Source organism: Musa acuminata, chromosome BXJ1-4, assembly GCF_036884655.1.
Source record: "Musa acuminata AAA Group cultivar baxijiao chromosome BXJ1-4, Cavendish_Baxijiao_AAA, whole genome shotgun sequence".
In the NCBI taxonomy this organism is placed as follows: domain Eukaryota; kingdom Viridiplantae; phylum Streptophyta; class Magnoliopsida; order Zingiberales; family Musaceae; genus Musa; species Musa acuminata.
This window is the reverse complement of record NC_088330.1, coordinates 11,736,675-11,756,377: the sequence shown is the minus strand read 5'-3', so window position 1 is coordinate 11,756,377 and position 19,703 is coordinate 11,736,675. Positions and strand designations below refer to the sequence as shown.

The following is a 19,703-nucleotide window of genomic DNA, read 5'->3' as shown; positions in this document are numbered from 1 at the left end:
CATCGTAAAGGCAATTCATGAGTAGTTGAAGGAAAAGAAAGAGCAATTGGTTTTCTTTCTTCACAAGCTTAACCAGTCCTCAGGAGTACAGTAATTTGACATTGCCATATGTCATACTAAAGTATTATCAAACGAGTCAAATTGACTCGATCTACGGAGCAAATCAAATAACAAGCATTTAAATTTGGTGGATATATCTGAAAATTTGGAAAACAGTTGAATCTGCACAAAGATGTTAACTTTGACGAGTCATGGGAAGAAACCACTCCCCACCAACTTCAAAAGAAAAGGATCACAAGCACCGTCATCTGCATGCCCAGTTCTCGATCTGTGAATTTTCCAGATGCATGTTCCACGAGGCTTTGGAGAAGTAATAGCCTGGTCCAAGTTAAACCAAGTGTACTAATTGTCCTCCTGCCATGATGTTTGCATAAAGAATGTCTTGAACCAAAAGCACAATTTTTTAAGTTCAGATGATGGAAGACCATATCACACCGAAAAAAATTGGGGACACCAACTTAAGACATTAATGAAAACTATGCCCGGATAGTATCAAATCTAAAACTTGGAAGTCTCTTGTATTGTGTACTAAAGCCTCTCGGAAGGTATAGTTTAGAAAGCAATGACAAAAGGTTAGAATATACTGTCACGGACAAATTTCTAAACAGGATGTTTGATGTAATGCTTATGTATGTCCGTGTCTATTGGTATGTTCATACTTTGACTAGCATGTAGAGGGACAGCCGAATGCTTAATAGTCTCATTTTAGTTCGGTCTATAATTGACCATTTTACCTTTTGTTGTGCAACTGTTCAAAGCTTGTAAAGTCTGTTTGTAATTTGCATTGTCTATGAAGTGTTTTCGGAGATATTTGCTTGTGGATCCCGAATGAGGCGTTTTCTCTAACCCGTTTTCTCTTTTGTGGGTCCTAAGGGACATGAGAGGCTTCGGGGAGGCTGACCTTTGCGGACGGACACGTAAGGGTGCCGCACAACTTAGGCAAAACCAGCTAAGTCCGTGACAGATGGTATCAGAGCGGGACAAGCACTCATAGAAACACTTAGCATGCAAATGTGGGGGACCTAGTGGGGCTGCGTTGAGGGCAGTCAGCACACGCACGACCGTTTGGGGGAAAACGGGCATGGAGATGTAGGGAAAATGAGTCGCTCGGAGGAGCGGGCATATGAGATTGGCATTCAGAGGAATGACCAACCCTTCGCGCAAGAGGCACCACGAGAACAGGCAAGCCTGGAAGAATGCGGAGCGCACAAAGGTTGGGATGGTTGAGTTTGAGCTACGGCTCAACGTTGACAACCATACTTGATGGTACTCAAGGCAAGCGAGGCGTTTGGTAAAGGATGAGACTATGCAAGGTGGAATGAGTTGCTCAGCGATCGAAAGAGTTGTGCAAAACTCATAGAGATGAGAGGAATTGCTAACTCAAAGAATTCGGTACTCATGCATGGGCTTGTATGCGGACGATGGAATGTTCGCGGCCATCCCAAGGCGACCGAAACTCGGCGCCATGGAGCATTGAAACTTTCTCTTCGGCATGTGAAGGATACGTCCGTAGGAGGCTGAAGTGTGCAACGAGTTCAACATGTTGCTAGGCCTTGAGTGGTGTAGCGGGGGTTGTATTGCCGTGGAGTCGCAATCTAGCAAGTGCGTTTGTAGGAGGCAGAACAAGATGGTGGTTTTCGAAACGAAGAGAGATGTTGCTCCAATGGGACAGTTATCCAGGAGGGATAAGTCTTGGCTCTCCAGAGGGAGAATCATATGGGACGGACCTCACATGTTGAGGAGTACCTCAACAAACAACAACTCCACGAAGCTCAATGGACTGAGCAAGCGACGAGGAGTCGTCGCATGATCTCGCTTGAGAGAATGCATTGGTGGATGCATTGCGAGATCAAGTGGGGGAGCGACCCAAAGCAACTTAAATGAAGGCACACTTGGAGTCGTTATGGAGATCGGACTCAAGGGAGGGCTGACCCGTGGAATGGTGGGCGCGAGAGCCACCATCAACTCAATGCAAAAACGAGGAGCGGAGCAACTTGGGTGTAACTTGGCAATGTACCCAAGCCGCATGAAGGGAGCCAGCATAGAAGATGGAACATGGAGCAGAGGCATAGTGATTTCCTTGGATAAAGGTCAAGGACATGAACTCTTGTAGAGGCAAGAGTAGGATCATGTTGTTCCATGGGTCATTCATTCTGACGGAGCGGACTCATCTTGCATTGTGCCAAAGACGAAGGGAGCTTCTAGGCACATGCACCTTATCTCGGAAAAGCATGTGATGGAGGAACTAAGGCGACTCAATTTGCGGAGGCGAAGTTGGGTTCGGAAGGCCTTAGCACGGGGCAAGAGGACGCAGAAGCGGGCACTCTTGAAGAATATGCCATAGTGTTGTCATTCAAGTTGCCATGAAGGAAACGGTGTGCAACGAAGATTGTGTTGGTAGGGGCAGAGGCCCAGGATCCAGACAATGGTGCACTAATTGCAGCGAAGTCGGGGGACTTCGGGAGCTACTAGGCGACGGACTGTCCTAGAGCGGTGCTTCATCTAGGTGTGACCCAAGAGTGAGTGGATGAAGGTCGATTGCCAAAGGAGCGAACAAAATCGAAGGTGGAAGAGACCCTGCGATGTATTGGCAGAGGTCACACATGGAGGGACCATAATTCGAGTTCATCCCACAAGGATCAGAATGCAATGGAGATATCACTAGGAGGCGACATGGTGCAGCGGATCGTGGTGAAACAGTTCATGGCAATGCGATACACATGAATGAGTCCCGTGAGGGACTAGATCATACGGAGTCCCGTGAATGACTATGCGATACACATGAATGAGTCCCGTGAGGGACTAGATCATACGGAGGCATGATCGGGAGCTATTGGAAGTTCCACTTCGGTAAACAAACACGATGGCAAGAATGGCTATGGATTCAAGGAGTGAAGGCCATGGTACCGCAGATGTGGATCTTCCGTGCGTGCATCGATTTTTGCATCGGATGAAAGCCTTGGTCATCAACATATGGGGGATGTGTTCCACCAAGGGTAAAGTTCGAATGCAAGTACTAGTGAGTCCCATGGGAGAGACTTGATCATACAGAGGTATGATTGAAGCAGCTAGAGAATTGGATTGCTCCAGAGCTCATATTCGCTTAAGGGTGCCTGACAAGTTAGAGGACAAGGTCGAGTAAGCGAACGTTGCTACCAAGGAAGCTAAGGAGAACAGAATCGGTGCAAACCCTACAATGTGATGACAGAGGCCATGCAAGAGAGTTGCAGTCTGTCTTTCCATTGACTAAAGGGAGCTGCTTGGATAACACAGAGGTGTTGAAGTAGGGGGTCGAAAAGGGCAAGGAAGCAACGATGAGTCCAGAGAGACTTAGCTACCCAAAATCAAGCATCAGTTAGAATGAAGGTGGACTCAGAGGAGCGCCACGGAGACATATCTACTGATCGTGAAGAAAAGGGATGCAAATGCGAGGCGACGGATAGTAGGGTCATGGGCATGGCAGCGCTATGGTACCGCAGAGGCGGGACTTCCGTGAAAGGCATTGATCCCTTGCTCTCATGGAGGGAGAGCGCATGGTCGTAAAAGGGGTCGAGGAGGCGGAGCATGCAGAGGCAAATCTCCAAGTACCGAGACAAGGCTGAAGGGCAGAGGCCAAGGAACTTCGTAAGACCGATGTCAACGAGCTTCTCATCAAGATAGCCAAAAGTGAAGGACTTCGGGTCATGCAAGAGTGCACGACCAAGGAACGAAGCAGGCAGTACGCGGTGTTGTACCTTTGCTACTCAAGGGAGTAGGCGACAGGGTTGATGGAGAAGACGGTACAATCCTAGAGACGACCAAATCTATTAGAGAATTACTCCAAGTTGGGGTGAAAACTTCCTGCATTCCAGAAGTTCGATGGCATTGAGAAGGTGAATCACAGTAGCTAACTCAACACAAGGAGTGTAAACACTTCAAGTGCTTCAGAAGTGTGAGTAAAGAGCTGGCGAAGGCCAGTAACCAGCTCGATGCATGGAGTACAACCTCGAGGAGGCGGGCGAAGTCAAGTAACCTTTGCCTTCTCAATCCTTAAGAGAATGGGAGAAACCGAGTACCCCAATTCTCTTATCTATCCAGCAGAGGAGCTCTGCACAAGTTCAAAGACTCTTCGAAGATAATGGAAGACAATAGTTATCAAATCCTCACCAACGATGATCAGTAGTACTACTGAGAGTAGATTGTCCGCTTCATTTCCCAACGAAATGCCAATCGAAAGCGGGAGTGATGCGAACCTACTTGGAAGCGACAACTAAGTGAAAGAAGAGTCAATGGGTAAATTTTGTTGAGGAAGGACCCAAAACTTCAGAAGTTTGCGAGACAATGCTCGTTAAAAGCTCCAACAAGCATCCACCCAGTTTAAACAGCATGAGGCATTTGAGAGACTGGCACAGTAAGGATGGTCTTTTCCTTCATCTGGAGGATCCACAGAAATCAACAGGGATCAACAGAAATCAACAGGGATCAACACAACTCAGCCAACCCCACACCAGAGTCAGAGTCATTGGCGAGTTGAAGCAACATGGCGGATCAAAGGTTCGACTACTCAAAAACAGCAGCGAAGAGCAGTTGGGAGCCAAGAGACGCATTGCAACTGGAGCAGAAGATTGAAGACTCAACAAAGGCGAGGAGTTGCAGTGACGACAAAGGCTTCGACGAGCACGTCGAAGGAATAAGTGGGGGAGAATGTCACAGACAAACTTCTAAACAGGATGTTTGATGTAATGCTTATGTATGTCCGTGTCTATTGGTATGTTCATACTTTGACTAACATGTAGAGGGACAACCGAAGGCTTAATAGTCTCATTTTAGTTCGGTCTATAATAGACCATTTTACCCTTTGTTGTGCAATTGTTCAGAGCTTGTAAAATCTGTTTGTAATTTACATTGTCTATGAAGTGTTTTCGAAGATGTTTGCTTGTGGATCCCGAATGAGACGTTTTCTCTAACCCGTTCTCTATTTTGTGGGTCCTAAGGGACATAGGAGGCTTCGGGGAGGCTGACCTTTACGGATGAACACGCAAGGGTGCCGCACGATTAAGACAAAACCAGCTAAGTCCGTGACAATACGGAATATAACTAATGCCTAATGAGTTTTGTAGCTTCACGGAGCTATATACCTGGAGCCACATGGGGAGTAGATAACTGATGCCATAGAAATGACAACAAAATTCTTGACAAAAGAAGAAAAAAAAAATAAAAGGAAGAAATTGATGGGAGGGACAAATTCAAGATAAGTATTACTTCTCCTGCAATCAGTGAATAGCCAAGTGAAATTGCTTACGCAGTGACAATTAGGGCATCTTGAACTCTGGTTTTTCCGTTTCAGTTTCAAGACATCTCCAGGTCTCTAAAGCATGTGCATCACTTTCCTTTAGATCTGCTTCAAATTATTAATAAGTTAACATACTGTTTGATCGACAGCCTCTAGAAGTTGAAGATTAAACATTTACTGACATTATTTGTAATGATCAGTAGGCAAGCAAGTTGGGTTGCTGGTGCATGTTAGTTTGGCCACTTCAGTAAGGGATTCTCGGAAGGCTTCATGCATAGCTGACTTCTGGAAATCCAATGAAATACTACTTCTACATGATCCATCACACTCATTTGCCCTTCTCTTTAATTCTTCTTTGACATGCTGTGACAAAAACAAATGAGAAAAAGGCTTTGTAACAAAAACTAAAAAAATACATAATTATCTTGAATCAATGACGATGACAATGATAAGAAGACCAAACGCTAGTTGACTTTGCTTAAAATAGTAAAAGTCAGTCAGATGTCTGATTCATACTGAAATTTAAATCGAGAGAGCATTTAGCATATTAGATCAAGCTTCAAATGATTGTAAAAAAAAATTGGTTTACACGGAACCATAATATCTGAAGAAACAACTCCATAATCAGGTCATATAACCAAACATTTTCTGCAACAGGTGCACATAAGTTTGTTGACTATCTGTCTAGTAGATCTAGATCCAACATTGCTCATCGAAGAATGACTAACAAAATTAACTAAGTTCACAAACAAAGTTGCATATGTCAAGGTGTTGTATCGCTTGAACAAATGTCTGCATCTACAAATGCTTGGCATTTCACTAACACAAATACTGAAAAAAGAACACCTTAGTTCTTTTATATATCCCATAACGACACATTCATTACTTCAATCATCACGAAGAACACCAACTAACATTTTCTTTTTCAGTTAGAGAGTATAAAATGTCAAATTCTGGAACATGAAATTAGTGACATATAAATCTCAATTTCTGAAAGACATCTCAAAAGTCCCACATCTTTTACTAATATCATTTAGAATATATTTGAGATAAGAAAAGCTTACAATATGCAAAGGCCTAAAAAAATGGAGGATAACTATAAAAGAACGACATCTACTATGAGACAACAGCCTCAAACATTTTATAGTTGGTCAGGTTAGAAGAACCTAAGAGGGAGCAGGGGATTAGATTGAATAAAAACAATGCAGGTTTAGCCATACAACTCAACTCTAGCAACATAAATTAACAAGCTAAGCAGCACAAATTCAAGTAAACAAAATAAAGGAGAAAAAAGAATGATCAAGATAATTTCATATCACAACACACAACATTTATAATTGGAGCAACAATAAACAGACCAACCTAAAAGCATAAATTGATATTCAAGTGAGAAAATAGTCAAGGATATCAAACAATAGTGTTTATAGACCAGAGAGAGAGAGAGAGAGAGAGAGAGAGAGAGACCAAAGAAACAATAGTGTTTATAGTGCTTTGATATGCATGCCCTACATGACTTCTTAATGCCTCTTCATAAGGATATCAAACCACCCAACCAAATTTTATTCACAGGTGAACCTATGAAGTTTAAACATCGACACCGCTATAGTCCTCTGGCACTCCATCAGTATAGAATAGACCTTCCATACAATATCTAAAGCAAACTTGGCATGTTCTAGGGTAAAGATCTTAACGCTATGAAAAATCACTCAAACTTAAGAATCGCTCTCACAACTGATGACTTATGAATAGAGCCAAAGATGTACAGTCAAGGGATACCAGCACCTGTAAGGACTCTACATTCACAAAAGTATGCCAATTAATACCGCAAATTCTTTTGCAAGAATGGCCATGGGATGGAAGAAATTAGGGAACAAAAGTGACCACTAATCCAATGGCTCTTGAAATGATGAAAATCATATGATAATAACATATGAAGTGATGAATTACCAATCAGTGTATGATTACAATCTTAAACATGATAACCAAGCTGATTGATCAAACAGTTGCTCTGTTTGGATTGATTTATTGCAACCTGATGGTTGTGGCCTGTAGGTTGATCTATTAACTTATTCCTTTTATAATCTTCACAATCCCGATTTTCCCAGCAATTCTCAACTCCTGTAAACATATAATATATTTGGAAATTGTTATGATCACCATAATATGCCTTAAATTTGTCAAATTCACATCTAGAATCTAAGACTCTACATTAAGGTAAATCATTCCGGTCTTGCACTTTGTGAAATTTGATAGGAAACACGATTATTCAATTTCTGTTATGCAAGCATTTAACAGGTTTGGATACAGAACTTACAAAGTAATCTTAATATCTGTTATTCAGCTTAAGAGATGAATTGGGTGCATTCTGAATGCTTAGTTTTCACCAAGCAAAGTGCAAATCAACTCTCCATACAACGATTAGGACATGCTTTAAAAGTGTCCATCTTGAAGTCATGTAGAAGTTATGTACCAAAGTCATTTCAAGATTCAACCTTGCCATAAAAGGTAGCCATTTTGATATTATGTACCAAAGTCATTCCAATGGACCTACCAAGAACCAACAACTGCAAAAACTATCCTAAACGTAAATAAGATAGATGGGTAGCATCTATAGTCTAAATACTGAGAGAAAGATGAAATCCAAAATGATCAAAAGCAATTTATGACCTTCGTTGCACCTTCTATGCTTGTTCTTCAAGGAAACACACTACATTGTCTCTAATTTATCTGATTACCCACCATCTGCTTCATATATTATTAACGTTGAGACAAGATTAGTAAAACTGGACTTTCAATCTGAATCCACCAAGTAATGATACACGGTATAAGCACTTCAAAGCCAGCAGCTTGCAGAGGAAGAAGTAACCTAGAAAAGTACGCAAGGGACATATAGTTCTAATGAACAATCAAGAATCAGAAAAAGGGCGAGAAGACAAACCTGCAACATCCTCTGGTCAAATTTGGGAACCCCAATCTGCGTAACAGTGAGCGAACCAAAAAAGTTCCCTAGGAGCGCCGCATCCGACACCGCCAGCCCCCAAATCAACCCAGCGACAAACCCACCCAAGAAACCATCACCTGCGCCCGTGGGATCGACCTCCTCTGCTAGGAACGGGGATACGCGAAGCTCCCCGTCCTTCCAGTAGACTCGGCACCCGTCCTTCCCATGGGTCACGATGACGCAGCACCACTTCCGCGCCTCCTCGACGTCCACGAAGGGCGCCTCCTCCGCGGAGGCTTTGAGGAACCCAATTCGCGGGAGGAGGTGGAAGAATCCGGAGCTCCTGAGCGGCAGGAGCCCGACGGTGCCATCGATCGGGTCGAAGGACCGGATCATCCCCTGGGCGTCGACGAGGACGACACGGCAGAGGTCGATCATGCGGGCGAGGGTCTCTGGAAGGATCTCCCCCGCGACGCCGACCGCAAGGCCGAAGTCGAACCGGGCGTCGTCGGGGAGGTCGGAGGCGTAGATCGGGTCGCACGTTCGGAGACGCCGAAGAACACGATCTCCGTGGTACCTTCCGACGGCGGAGGCGGGTGGAAAGTGGGCGTGAAAGAGGGTGGTGGGTGCGGAGGGGGCGGCGAGGAGGGGCAAGTGGGAGGCGGCGTAGGCGAAGTCGGCGCCGACCTTGGCGACGTAGAGAGGAGGGGATGGGGTGAGGCCGTCGAGGACGTTGGAGACAAAGGCGGCGGCGCCGCCGAGGGTCTCGCCGACGGGGACGCCGTCGCGAAAGAGGACGTCGTGGCAGTAGCTGCCGACGACTAGGCCGCCCAGGCACCTGTGCTGATGCAGCTCCCCGTCCGCCCCCTCCTCACGCACCATCGCGGACCACAGCTGGCGGCTGCGGCTACTCGGGCTGGTCTCGTTGGGGTCTGCAGCGGCGGTGCCGAGACTGGAGGAGGTGGCGATCCTCCATTACGAGGGACCATCGTCGGCCGTCGGTTTCTCTAAAGAGGAGAAGAATCACGACACGCGCACCGCGCAAAGATAGAAGAAGGTTGACAGATGCGGCTCACTCGTCCGTTCGAATGAGGCGGTGCCAAACATGTGGATCGACCCACGAGTCGGCCTTTGCCGTCAATGTTGGTGAGCCCCAACGTTCTCCCGTCAATGTTTGGCCCATTTACAATTACCCCTAGCGGGCCCACGCCTCCATATGCAATTAATAACGTCGGTCCGTCGAGGTGTCTACGTGGGAAGGAGTAATGACACGACTCCTCCATCACTGGTCGAATGGATTGCCCGACCACCGGCGGATGAATGTGCTCGACGTGGTCGGTTGTTTCAGTGGAAATTGGATCCCACAATTACAGGTCTTCTTCGAGTTTGGGAGGCGATATAAGCATCTCATTCGCGCAGAGAGGACCTGCCGCCACAACCTTGAATGGATTCGTCGAAGCCTTACCAGCGTCGTCCGTTCCAGGGATGTGTACATCCGTGTCTGCGTGCTCCGCAATACGTACGTAATCCTTGTCCAACATGTGTTTGCATGAATGCCCCAAAGGATCTCACAGTGGCCACCCTTTTCCAGGGTGGAGCAAATCTACATCCTGTGCGCTCAGGACGACGCGTTCACGGAAGCTGGGCAGCGCAGCGTCGATGGTGGGAAGTACTCGTCGTGGTAACTTAATTGCCATTTTGGCTCTTCGTCTTTCAAGGGAAGTGAACGAGACCTGCGGCACTTGGGTCCTGCAGTGAATCATCCACCCTCGTCTGCTTGAACTTTTCTTCATGGTGAAAAATATGGTGTATTCTTAATTCACATAGGCTTAATTATCACTTGCTGAACTCAATATTTGATTGAACTTTCTAAATCTTTACTAATTTAAATATTAGAGAAATTTTATTGGGTACACCTTTGATCTAAATCATCATACAGAAACCTGACGGCGAGCTCAGAAGTGAACACAATTGGTTCGGTTTGGAATCTAAGCCGCCAATGTTAAATACTCAAAAATCTATTGTAACTATTGCACAATATTTACTCCATGCCTTAACCACCCCTTAGGAAGTTTCTTAGGAGCTCTCTTGCTATGCAGACAAAATTCCGTATCTTGCACATTTAAAACCCGAATAAATAAATCATGTCATCTACTTGAAAAATTGTACACGCATTATTGCCTTCACACTTAATTGTTTGGAGCTTCATCTCGGTCAGGACCATATCTACTACTAGCATTTCCCTGTTTGGCCGGCTGTTTGTCCATGCAACTTGTCGATAACTCCATGGGTCTAAATTATAGCCAGCATGTCTGATGCACCAACTCGATCTAAATGTGCCTCGACGACATCGGGATACAAACCATTCACCATCAAGTATACATCCTCTTACAGAATTGTTATGCATTAATATGCTATTAACGGGTGTATTATCTATTCTCATTCTATTATTAATAATCATAAATAGAATTGACCATTAAAGCAGGTTGCGTGATGTCAGATCTCCTCTCAGATTCTGTGTCCACCAAGTCAACTCTGCGACGTAAAGAATTGGCCAATGGCTGTCGTCCTAATGGATGGGTGCACGAATGAAACCACAATTAGCTTAAAGAATTCTGTACTACCAAATCGAGTTTAAATAACTGATACTTTGGGTTGAATTGACCGAATCAGATCTTAAGCTGATCAAAAACATGTCACGTTGATTCTAATGAATGCTACTTCAGACCAGAGTTGACATGACCTGAACTAAAATGTACGTACGGTTATTATATGCACGTAACATATCACCCATCTCATAGAAGGACGATTTGGTCATTTCGTATTAGAAATAAGAATACCTTTATTAACCTTTACCCGCGTTCTGCTCTCTTCTCACACCGCTCTTTCTTTCGTTCTGAGACAAATGGAGGAAAGGGGAATGGGGACGTCGCAGGGGCTGGAGCCGGAGCTGGTCTCGATCCCGGCGAGCCCTCGGGGGGCCTCCACGCCGGAGGCGGTGACCCCGACGGGCCAGCGGTCGCGCGGTGGCGAAGGGGAGCCCGTCTCGGCCAAGTCGGGCACGGCATCGCCGCGGTTCCTGAGCCCGTCGATGTCTTCGGCGTTGGGGACGCCGATGAAGCGCGTGCTGGTGAATCTACGGGGCTACTTGGAGGAGGTGGGCCACCTGACGAAGCTCAACCCCCAGGACGCATGGCTCCCCATCACCGAGTCCCGCCACGGCAACGCCCACTACGCCGCATTCCACAACCTCAACGCCGGCATCGGCTTCCAGGCGCTCCTCCTCCCCGTCGCCTTCGCCTTCCTCGGATGGTCACCTTCTCTCCCTCCCCCCCTCTTCTCTTCTCCATCCGCTTAATGCTTTCCATTTCTTTCCTACTTCCATCATCAGGCTTCTCTGCTGCTGAACACAACATGATACTTCCATACATCACATGGCCTTAGGCATGCATGGTGAGAAGCGGTAGATCGGTTCAACACATTTTGTGCATGAGCAAGAGAAGTCCACCCGGTAAATTGATGCTCCATGGTAGATGGCGAACGATGCCTAATTTTACTGTGGGATAGATGTGATGGGTCTGATTGCGTGCTGTCATCAGCTTAAAGTCGTCACGAGTTGAATGAGATGGATGAAAAATACAATAGAATTGGATTTCTTGTACTTTTTAGCTGCTTTGATAAAGCCATATTCCACTCCAAAGATCACCTCCTACAGTTGCCTACATGACTGTAGCTCTTGTAAGTAGTTGGTGAGAGTTCAGCATCGATCTGAGGCTTAGCTCAGAGTTCTTCGACAGAGTTATTATGTGTTGAGTGAGTTCATCAACACCACAAGAATGACAAATTGCACATCTTTTTTTGTAGCTTACATGAAGAAGAAAGCTTTGTTTTAATAGAAGAGTTCACAGTGAACAGAAATAGTCTGATGTCAAAGGTGAGCCATTCTAAGCTATCTCTTGGACTGCAGGAGTTGGGGGATAATAGCTCTGACCGTTGCCTACTTTTGGCAACTTTACACTCTCTGGATTCTGGTTAAGCTACATGAAGCTCTACCTGGTAGAAGATACAATCGATATGTGGAACTTGCACAGGCTGCATTTGGTGAGACCGCTCTTCTTCTTCTTCTTCCTTCTGAATTGTTTGTCCCTGATCTTTTGCACTGCTAATGACTAAACTATCTCTTTGTTCAGGAGAAAGGTTTGGTGTTTGGCTGGCTTTGTTCCCGACAATATACTTATCAGCAGGGACTGCAGCAGCACTGATTCTGATCGGAGGGGAAACCTTGAAGCTCTTCTTCCAGATAGTCTGTGGATCTCTGTGTTCATCGAACCCGCTTTCGACCGTGGAATGGTATCTAGTGTTTACGTTTCTGTGCATCGTCCTGTCTCAGCTCCCAAATCTCAACTCCATCGCTGGCCTCTCTCTCATCGGAGCTCTCACAGCAATCACTTACACTTGCATGGCTTGGCTACTCTCCGTTGGCCAAGAAAGGCCACCTTCCGTCTCTTATCAGCCCCTGTCATCCCCTTCCTTGGGGGCTGCAGCTTACTCGGTCTCGAATGCTCTCGGCATAATAGCATATGCATTCAGAGGACACAACCTTGCGTTGGAGATTCAGGTCGTCCGACTCCCTCGATGCCGTAATTGCTTTCGAAAGGTTTATGGACTTACTGCTGTTGCGTGATCTCCAGGCAACGATGCCGTCGACCTTCAAGCATCCTGCGCATGTTCCAATGTGGAGAGGAGCCAAAGTCGCTTACCTGCTGATAGCCATGTGCTTCTTCCCCATTGCCATCGGAGGCTTCTGGGCGTATGGAAACCTGGTGAGTATATATCGAGGCTTTAACACGCTGCAGGTTGGCGAGTATCGAAATGTATAAACCCATTAATCTCTCTTCCAGATGCCCGCAGGAGGAATACTGAATGCTCTATACGCATTTCACAGCCGTGATATCTCCAGGGGACTTCTGGCCACAACATTTCTGTTGGTTGTGTTCCACTGCCTCACCAGTTTCCAGATATACTCCATGCCGGTGTTCGACAGCTTCGAAGCGGGTTACACGAGTCGAACCAACCGGCCCTGCTCCATTTGGGTCCGATCCGGCTTCCGAGTCTTCTACGGCCTCATCTCCTTCTTCGTCGGAGTGGCACTTCCCTTCCTCTCGAGCCTCGCTGGGCTGTTGGGTGGACTCTCTCTTCCGGTCACGTTTGCTTACCCTTGTTTCATGTGGATTCGCATGAAGCAGCCTCCAAGGTTCAGCTTCGACTGGTATCTCAACTGGAGCCTGGGCATCGTCGGCATGGCTTTCAGCTTAGCTTTCTCTGTAGGCGGTGTTTGGAGCATGATCAACAGCGGGATCCAGCTTAAGTTCTTCAAGCCTAACTAAGCTCCAGTTACTTTGGATGTTCGTCGCGGTAACTTCTGGTGTTTTATCATGTCGGACGTTTACTTTTGATGAAGTCAGGCTTGATAGATTCTGCATAAAACGTTAGATGTATTGAAATCACTTCGCCTACCGCCGACCAGAAACATGATCCGTAAATATTGTGCCACATGAGAGAAAAAGAAGAATCCATCTTACTGCATCCTAGAAGATGTGGAATCCCGATTAATTGACAATAATGACCACATAATCTTAAGACGACTTAGTATTCACGATTATTATTCTGCTATAAGTTCAATAAACTAACGATCCATGAGTGTTTCGGACACCAAATAATCCACCATATGAGATCAATATATAGACCATATCTCTTCATGAGTTTGTCTCAAACAAATCATCTAGAGCAACAATCACAAACCATAACAAGATTTAAAGAACGACAAAACCATGCAGAAGCATAATCTACAACTGGAAGCCAGTTCGTATGAGGAATCCAACTGACTCCAATGTGGCTAACTAAACCATGTACAGAGACATCAATAGAGAACCACATACGCCAGTGTGAGGAATAATATCATACGGTTGGCATGGATGTAGAGAGAAGTACATACGCCAGGAACTGCACAGCATCCTGAATCTTCTCGACAGCACTGGTTCCATCAGCTCGAAGATGGTCCGTAATAGCATTTGCCTTTTCCTGTACCACAGCGCGTGGGACACCGTCTTGTTTATCAGAAGAAACACTTTGTATGGTTGCCAAGAAAGCTTCTACTATGTCTGAGGTTCCTACAAAAATAACACCCATAAATGCTAATTAGAAAAAGTCCACTCCAATCCAAAATGGAGCAAGGAAATAGCTACCTTATTTAGATCATTCCGGCAGGAAGAGAAAAGTTAATAAATGAAAAGAGAGTACAAGTTAGTGATGCTATTTGTGCTACTTAGCATCTGCTTCCATAACTATTACTCTGTCTGGATGGTTAGCAGCAATTTATACCAGAAAAAAAAAACTCCTTGAAAGAGAAATATATCGACGCACTTGTTCATTATTGAAAGCATTTACAAGACAATTTGTCCTAAGGTTTTAGTGCATAAGCAGAAAAAGACTTTTACTAGTGATTGTTCTCTCAAAGAAAGCACAAACAACGGGTATAATAAACAACTTAATTTAACTCATACTTGTAACACTCACCTGTGATAAAACTTTTTGAAATTGTTTCCATGTCTGCAGACATGGACTTGGCCTTGTATCTGATAATCTTAGCTTTTGAGAGAGGGTCTTCAGGCCAATCAATCTTTGGGATATCTCCGTCTATCTCTTCACTCCTTCCTTTGTTTGCACTAGAGATGACCGATTTTCCAAGAAAAAGAAGTTGAGATACTGCAGAACAACAGAGTTCTGACAGTCTCTGCATTTGAAATGCAATGAATCAGTAACTTAGTACAATACAGAAGTACTAAAGAAAATATAGTTAACCAAATTATCTGTACATGGATACACTCTGAGTGAATTGTCTCGAGTCTATCAGTAGCTCGTTGAATTGTATCATTTGCAGAGAGTCCCCCGAGAGCGGATGTGAACCTGCACAAGGAATTACCATAATAATAAAAAAAGAAGGGCGAGCAAATTTAACTTTCTGGAATCCTTAAATTAGCAGGATGTGATATAATAGCTAATAGCTACTTCGAGCTCAATGAGGTTGCCATTAACAATGATGATGAAGAAATGATGATGCTAATACACAATGAATGAACAATCAATACAAAAATGTAAACATTCCATTAACAGCACAGCAATGTAAAACAAATAGCTAAAATAAGCAAATTGGAAGCAAGCTTCAAATACCCTGACAAGAATGTCCGCTTTGTACATGCTTGTAACTTGTAAGATGAGATCAGCGAAGTAGGTACATTATGAAATTAATCAAAGACACATAGTTATTGAAAACAAAATTTTGCTGGGAACATCTGATTTGCCCTTTAGAATTGAACATACAGTGCCACACTATTACCTGCCATCTGAAGGGCTTAAAGAAAGAAGTTCAAATCTAACTATAACTGATTAGGAGTGAATTAACTACCAGCCTAAATGACTTTATGAACCACTCTGAAGGTGTTTATGAAATTATATTAGCTCATCAAAAGATAGCATATGGTGTCTGAATCAACATAGTAGTACTCTCTTGAGCAAGATAAGATTATGAATATCAGTCTGGCTTGCCTATGCAAGTATATTGGTACAACAACATTGAGCATCAAAGATAAGCAAAGAACATCAACTACATAATTGGATCATGTCCATAATATCCTTAATTATGAGAAAAATCTCGAAGCCGACAGTGCGTTATCAAATCTAAGGAAATTGACAAATAGGAATATGTATATCTGTCAGATACTATAATTTTTCATGGTGTCATTTGAAATTTGTTTGACAATTTGATGCAAAAAGTTTGGAATTCATGAGTTGCTTCCATAAGTTGAATGTTTGAAACTATCACATAATGCACCTAAACAGGGGAAATCCTTTGCCATAAGAACAAAACAACTACAAACAACACAATCATTTGAGATTGTAAAACAAATAAAAAATGAGATGCTAGGGTAGCCAATACATAGGCAACTAAAACAGACTTCACAAGTGACACCAGACATCACACAAAGAAGGAAATTCTTGAGAAAGAAACAAAGAATCTTAAGTCATTCGGTAAGCACATTAAAAGTAAGTTCAAAAGCAACCATTAGAGAAAGCTTCTTTTACTTATAATCAACAGTCATATTTAATGTGCTGAACTTCTGCAGAGTGAAAATAAACTAAACAGAAGCTAGCATGGCCATGAAGATCCCAGTCCCTGAGCTTTTCAAGCATTCATTGGTCCCTTCTCATAATTACTGGTTGCCCTTAACTTTAGTTTTCTTTTGATCATGCACATCCAACAGAGAGAACAAATATTTTGTTATGGGCAAAAGGTCTCGGTGAGAGCATCTGGACCTCTCAGCACATTATTGAATCACTCACCATGCACTTTCAAGCTTTTTGCTAGTTGCATTCCAGTCAACTCAACATGTGGCAATTTTCACAGTGAGTATTGCAGCATAATATTGAGTGTGAAACAAAGCACGATGAACCTAACAGATCGAGATGCATAATCATGAAAAAAGACGAACGTATTCTACCGATAATCTTTTGTAATATTTCTTGTGCATTAACACCACAGTCATATTTCCATTGTCAACACATATCTTTATCAATGTAGAATATCAAAATAATAGGCGTATCAAACGCATGAATCAAAGCTTAACACGACTTTCAGGGAATAGCCAGTAAGGGTCAACACTAGAAGGAATGCAGAAAGAGACACTGCAATGTGCACCCTTGTCATTTCCATGCCTAATGAAATTTCCTTGTTACAGCCTGTATTCTAAGTATCATTGTTTAGATATGGTCAGCAGACGAAATTCAGATTGGATACCTGCAATCGCATGCTACTTTTAGTAAGCCATAATTTTCAATTTTGCAGGTGCAATCACATGAAAAAATCAGTTAACTAGCATGAATTTGAGTTAAGCTAAAAAACAATATCAAGTGAATTTATTAGCAACAGACTGTCGATACGTTATCCATTGATCAGTCTGTTTGTATTACCCTGAAGCAATTTCAGCAGCCCTCCTGACACTTGAGTCACGCAACCTTATCATTTCAACATCATTGTCACCACCTAATGACTCGATATTCTTTCCTTTATCTGAATCTACTTCATTTTCTTCAACATCAGTGCCCAGACTGAAGATTTGCTGGATCTGTTGCAGTTTAGCGTCATAGAGAGATTTCTGTTCTGCCAAAAGTTTTGCCTTTTTCCTGTTAAATAACAACGCATGATGGCTTGACAATGCTTCCAATTCCTGCATCCAAATATTCAGTGAACATTAGGAAGAGTCGACCACAGCTGGTAAGAAACCTACAGAAACTGTACCTCGAGCAGATCAGGACCTCCATAAATGTAAAAGCACCTGTCAAATGTAACTTCCTCAAACTGCTCCTCATCATCTTGAGGGTCGACCTCACCAGGATCTTTCTCAACTTCAAGACCAGTCTCTGCAATGAGCAACTCTATGGCTTCTTTTCCAACCCGCTCAAGCACTTCCATGCCCTTAGTTGTAAAAGTCCTCCCGGTCTATATTGCAAAAAACAAGAATGAAAGGATCAACCTAGAGAGAGAGAGAGAGAGAAAACACTAGTGATACATGTCACTGTATCTGTTAATTGAAAAACCTCTATAATTGATGGGGTTTGGCCAGGAAGGTTTCCATGCTGAATGGCATCAGCTAGACTCACCGCAGAATGTTCCAACCTGTAAGACAGCTTGATGATAAATGGTTAAATTTACTGAAAAATCAATGTATAAAACCCATATAGTTTTACAGTTTAAGAAAGTAGCGATTGCAGCATACAAGGTACTAGTGAAAACTGATTAGCTCCAAAAGCAGAACCTATCCAGAAACTGTTGCTCTAATACAGAATATATGCTAATAATATATTTTGCATTTAAAAATTTTCGAATAACTTGCAGCCATAACCAGCTGGTTTGAACATGAAAGGTAATCAAAAGCACATAGAAGTTTGACAACTGACAATTGTAATGTCAGCCATGAAATAAAAATTCATAACCAACATTCCTGGTACTTAGCATATGATGTGCCTAAAGCCAATTGTCAATCATTCTCCAAATGAAGGGCTAGGTTAATAATAGATTGGGTTACACCAAGGCCTGTCAAAATAATTTTTCAACTTAAGTAAATTTATCCAAATGTGACACTTAGACAGTAACGACTGCAAAGGATTAAACAATAGTGGGCAAAAGTACCGGCAAACTTTACAATGTGGTACATCATGTAATGCAGGCCCTTTGTATCAATTAGGACACACCAATCAGGTTAGTCCACTATCATGTACAGACTTTACAGGATTACTGTAACAAAGTACAGATCCTCTAGAAGTTGATGCAGTAGACCAATCAGGGACAATAGGGCTACGGAGCGGCAGGTGTTTAAAAATGCACAATCCACATATTTATCACATCTCTTTAACAGAGACGCGTCTCTGCTTTGGAGACTACGTAATATATAACATACTCAATGTAGTAAATTGTACTGCAGAACGGCTAGATACAAAAGAAATGACATTGCATACCTGCTGACCAGAGTTGAACCCCCTTTCCAAGCACCACCCAATGCACTCCAAGCTCCCGAAGCAAAAGTTTCCACTGAACTATCGAGCACCTTGAGACCCTAGATGCCACAAAAACGAGAATGTTAAGGAATCACCACCAAAGGACAGGAAGCAACATATAACAACGACTTCATCGTTCCTAAAAGATGTAAAAGTTAATAAGAAAACATGTATCCCAATAAGAAGTCACCTAAAACCACTGCAGTGGATCTCCAATCTTCTGTTTTATTGACTCACCTGACCGAACAGAGAATCCTCACTGGCTTTCTCCAGTTTATCAAGCGCGGACTTGCGAAGCCTATCCTCCTCACTCTCCTCCTCCTCCTTTTCTTCTACTTCTCCCCCTTCGGGTCCCTTCTTCGCAACCTCATCAGCCGATTCAGAATCAGAATCCGCAATCTCCAGTTCAGTGATGCCTTTGGCCGCATTCTTGACCACTTCAACTGCCTGATCCCAAACAAGGACAATCCTTTTACCAAATTCACTTCGTTTTAGGATGTAACAGTAGACAAATTAATCGAATAAGAAACAGCAAGAGATCATGTACATTTTTGGAGATCTCTTCCGCGGCCTTATGTAGATCCGAGAACATGGAGAAAGAAGAGATGCCCCAGCCGCCCCATCCTCCGCCGCCGCCCCCTTCCGGCTTGTCTTCCTGATTCTTGCGAGGACTCTTCTCACCCACCTCCTCCTCCATTCGGTAGGGCTTAGATCTACCCGATCGATTCGCTACCGATCCCTTCTCACCCACCTCCTATCCGCCTTAGGCGTTCACGAGAAGGATCCATCTGCATCCCCCGATCTCTTCTCCTGCTTCCC

At 43.7% G+C, this 19,703-nt stretch overlaps 3 protein-coding genes and 1 long non-coding RNA gene across 7 annotated transcripts; 2 read left to right on the top strand and 2 right to left on the bottom strand.

Annotated features, from left to right (window-relative positions):
- Positions 1 to 25: 25 nt before the first annotated feature.
- On the bottom strand, positions 26 to 9,322 carry LOC135583739 (inositol 3-kinase-like). 4 transcript variants are annotated; one of them, XM_065167131.1, is made up of 3 exons: positions 8,271 to 9,322; positions 5,515 to 5,695; positions 5,272 to 5,437 (listed from the first exon to the last, which is right to left on the bottom strand). In XM_065167131.1, exons 1-2 carry the CDS (start codon positions 9,153 to 9,155, stop codon positions 5,516 to 5,518), a joined length of 1,065 nt encoding a protein of 354 aa, XP_065023203.1. In that variant the 5' UTR covers positions 9,156 to 9,322; the 3' UTR covers positions 5,272 to 5,437; position 5,515. The 4 variants fall into 4 exon arrangements, with proteins under 4 accessions (XP_065023208.1, XP_065023203.1, XP_065023197.1 ...); XM_065167136.1 differs by lacking the exons at positions 5,272 to 5,437; positions 5,515 to 5,695 and adding an exon at positions 26 to 378 and having other exon boundaries at positions 8,271 to 9,312; XM_065167125.1 differs by having other exon boundaries at positions 5,272 to 5,695.
- A 165-nt stretch (positions 9,323 to 9,487) lies between these two features.
- Positions 9,488 to 10,186, top strand: LOC103981455 (uncharacterized). The gene is made up of 2 exons (XR_010501164.1): positions 9,488 to 9,792; positions 9,865 to 10,186. It is a non-coding gene; the product is annotated as an uncharacterized LOC103981455 (long non-coding RNA).
- Positions 10,187 to 11,153: 967 nt separating this feature from the next.
- LOC103981454 (lysine histidine transporter-like 8) lies at positions 11,154 to 13,777 on the top strand. The gene is made up of 5 exons (XM_065180915.1): positions 11,154 to 11,585; positions 12,241 to 12,374; positions 12,464 to 12,891; positions 12,965 to 13,096; positions 13,175 to 13,777. The coding sequence occupies exons 1-5, from the start codon at positions 11,179 to 11,181 to the stop codon at positions 13,658 to 13,660; spliced, it is 1,587 nt and encodes a 528-aa protein (XP_065036987.1). The 5' UTR covers positions 11,154 to 11,178; the 3' UTR covers positions 13,661 to 13,777.
- A 225-nt stretch (positions 13,778 to 14,002) lies between these two features.
- On the bottom strand, positions 14,003 to 19,703 carry LOC135649022 (uncharacterized). The gene is made up of 9 exons (XM_065167118.1): positions 19,432 to 19,703; positions 19,122 to 19,331; positions 18,846 to 18,943; positions 17,928 to 18,006; positions 17,629 to 17,829; positions 17,301 to 17,557; positions 15,149 to 15,239; positions 14,850 to 15,066; positions 14,003 to 14,443 (listed from the first exon to the last, which is right to left on the bottom strand). The coding sequence occupies exons 1-9, from the start codon at positions 19,579 to 19,581 to the stop codon at positions 14,232 to 14,234; spliced, it is 1,515 nt and encodes a 504-aa protein (XP_065023190.1). The 5' UTR covers positions 19,582 to 19,703; the 3' UTR covers positions 14,003 to 14,231.

Excerpts from the sequence above, each read along its gene's own strand:
- LOC103981454 (XM_065180915.1), top strand. The coding sequence starts at position 11,179 with ATGGAGGAAAGGGGAATGGGGACGTCGCAGGGGCTGGAGCCGGAGCTG. Across the intron at positions 11,586-12,240 it reads GCCTTCGCCTTCCTCGGATG|GAGTTGGGGGATAATAGCTC; the intron begins GTCACCTTCTCT and ends CTTGGACTGCAG. Across the intron at positions 12,892-12,964 it reads ACCTTGCGTTGGAGATTCAG|GCAACGATGCCGTCGACCTT; the intron begins GTCGTCCGACTC and ends CGTGATCTCCAG.
- LOC135583739 (XM_065167125.1), bottom strand. The coding sequence starts at position 9,155 with ATGGTGCGTGAGGAGGGGGCGGACGGGGAGCTGCATCAGCACAGGTGC. Across the intron at positions 5,696-8,270 it reads TTGACCAGAGGATGTTGCAG|CATGTCAAAGAAGAATTAAA; the intron begins GTTTGTCTTCTC and ends TTTTTGTCACAG.
- LOC135649022 (XM_065167118.1), bottom strand. The coding sequence starts at position 19,581 with ATGGAGGAGGAGGTGGGTGAGAAGAGTCCTCGCAAGAATCAGGAAGAC. Across the intron at positions 15,067-15,148 it reads TTCACTCAGAGTGTATCCAT|AGACTGTCAGAACTCTGTTG; the intron begins GTACAGATAATT and ends TTTCAAATGCAG. Across the intron at positions 14,444-14,849 it reads TTCAAAAAGTTTTATCACAG|GAACCTCAGACATAGTAGAA; the intron begins GTGAGTGTTACA and ends TTATTTTTGTAG.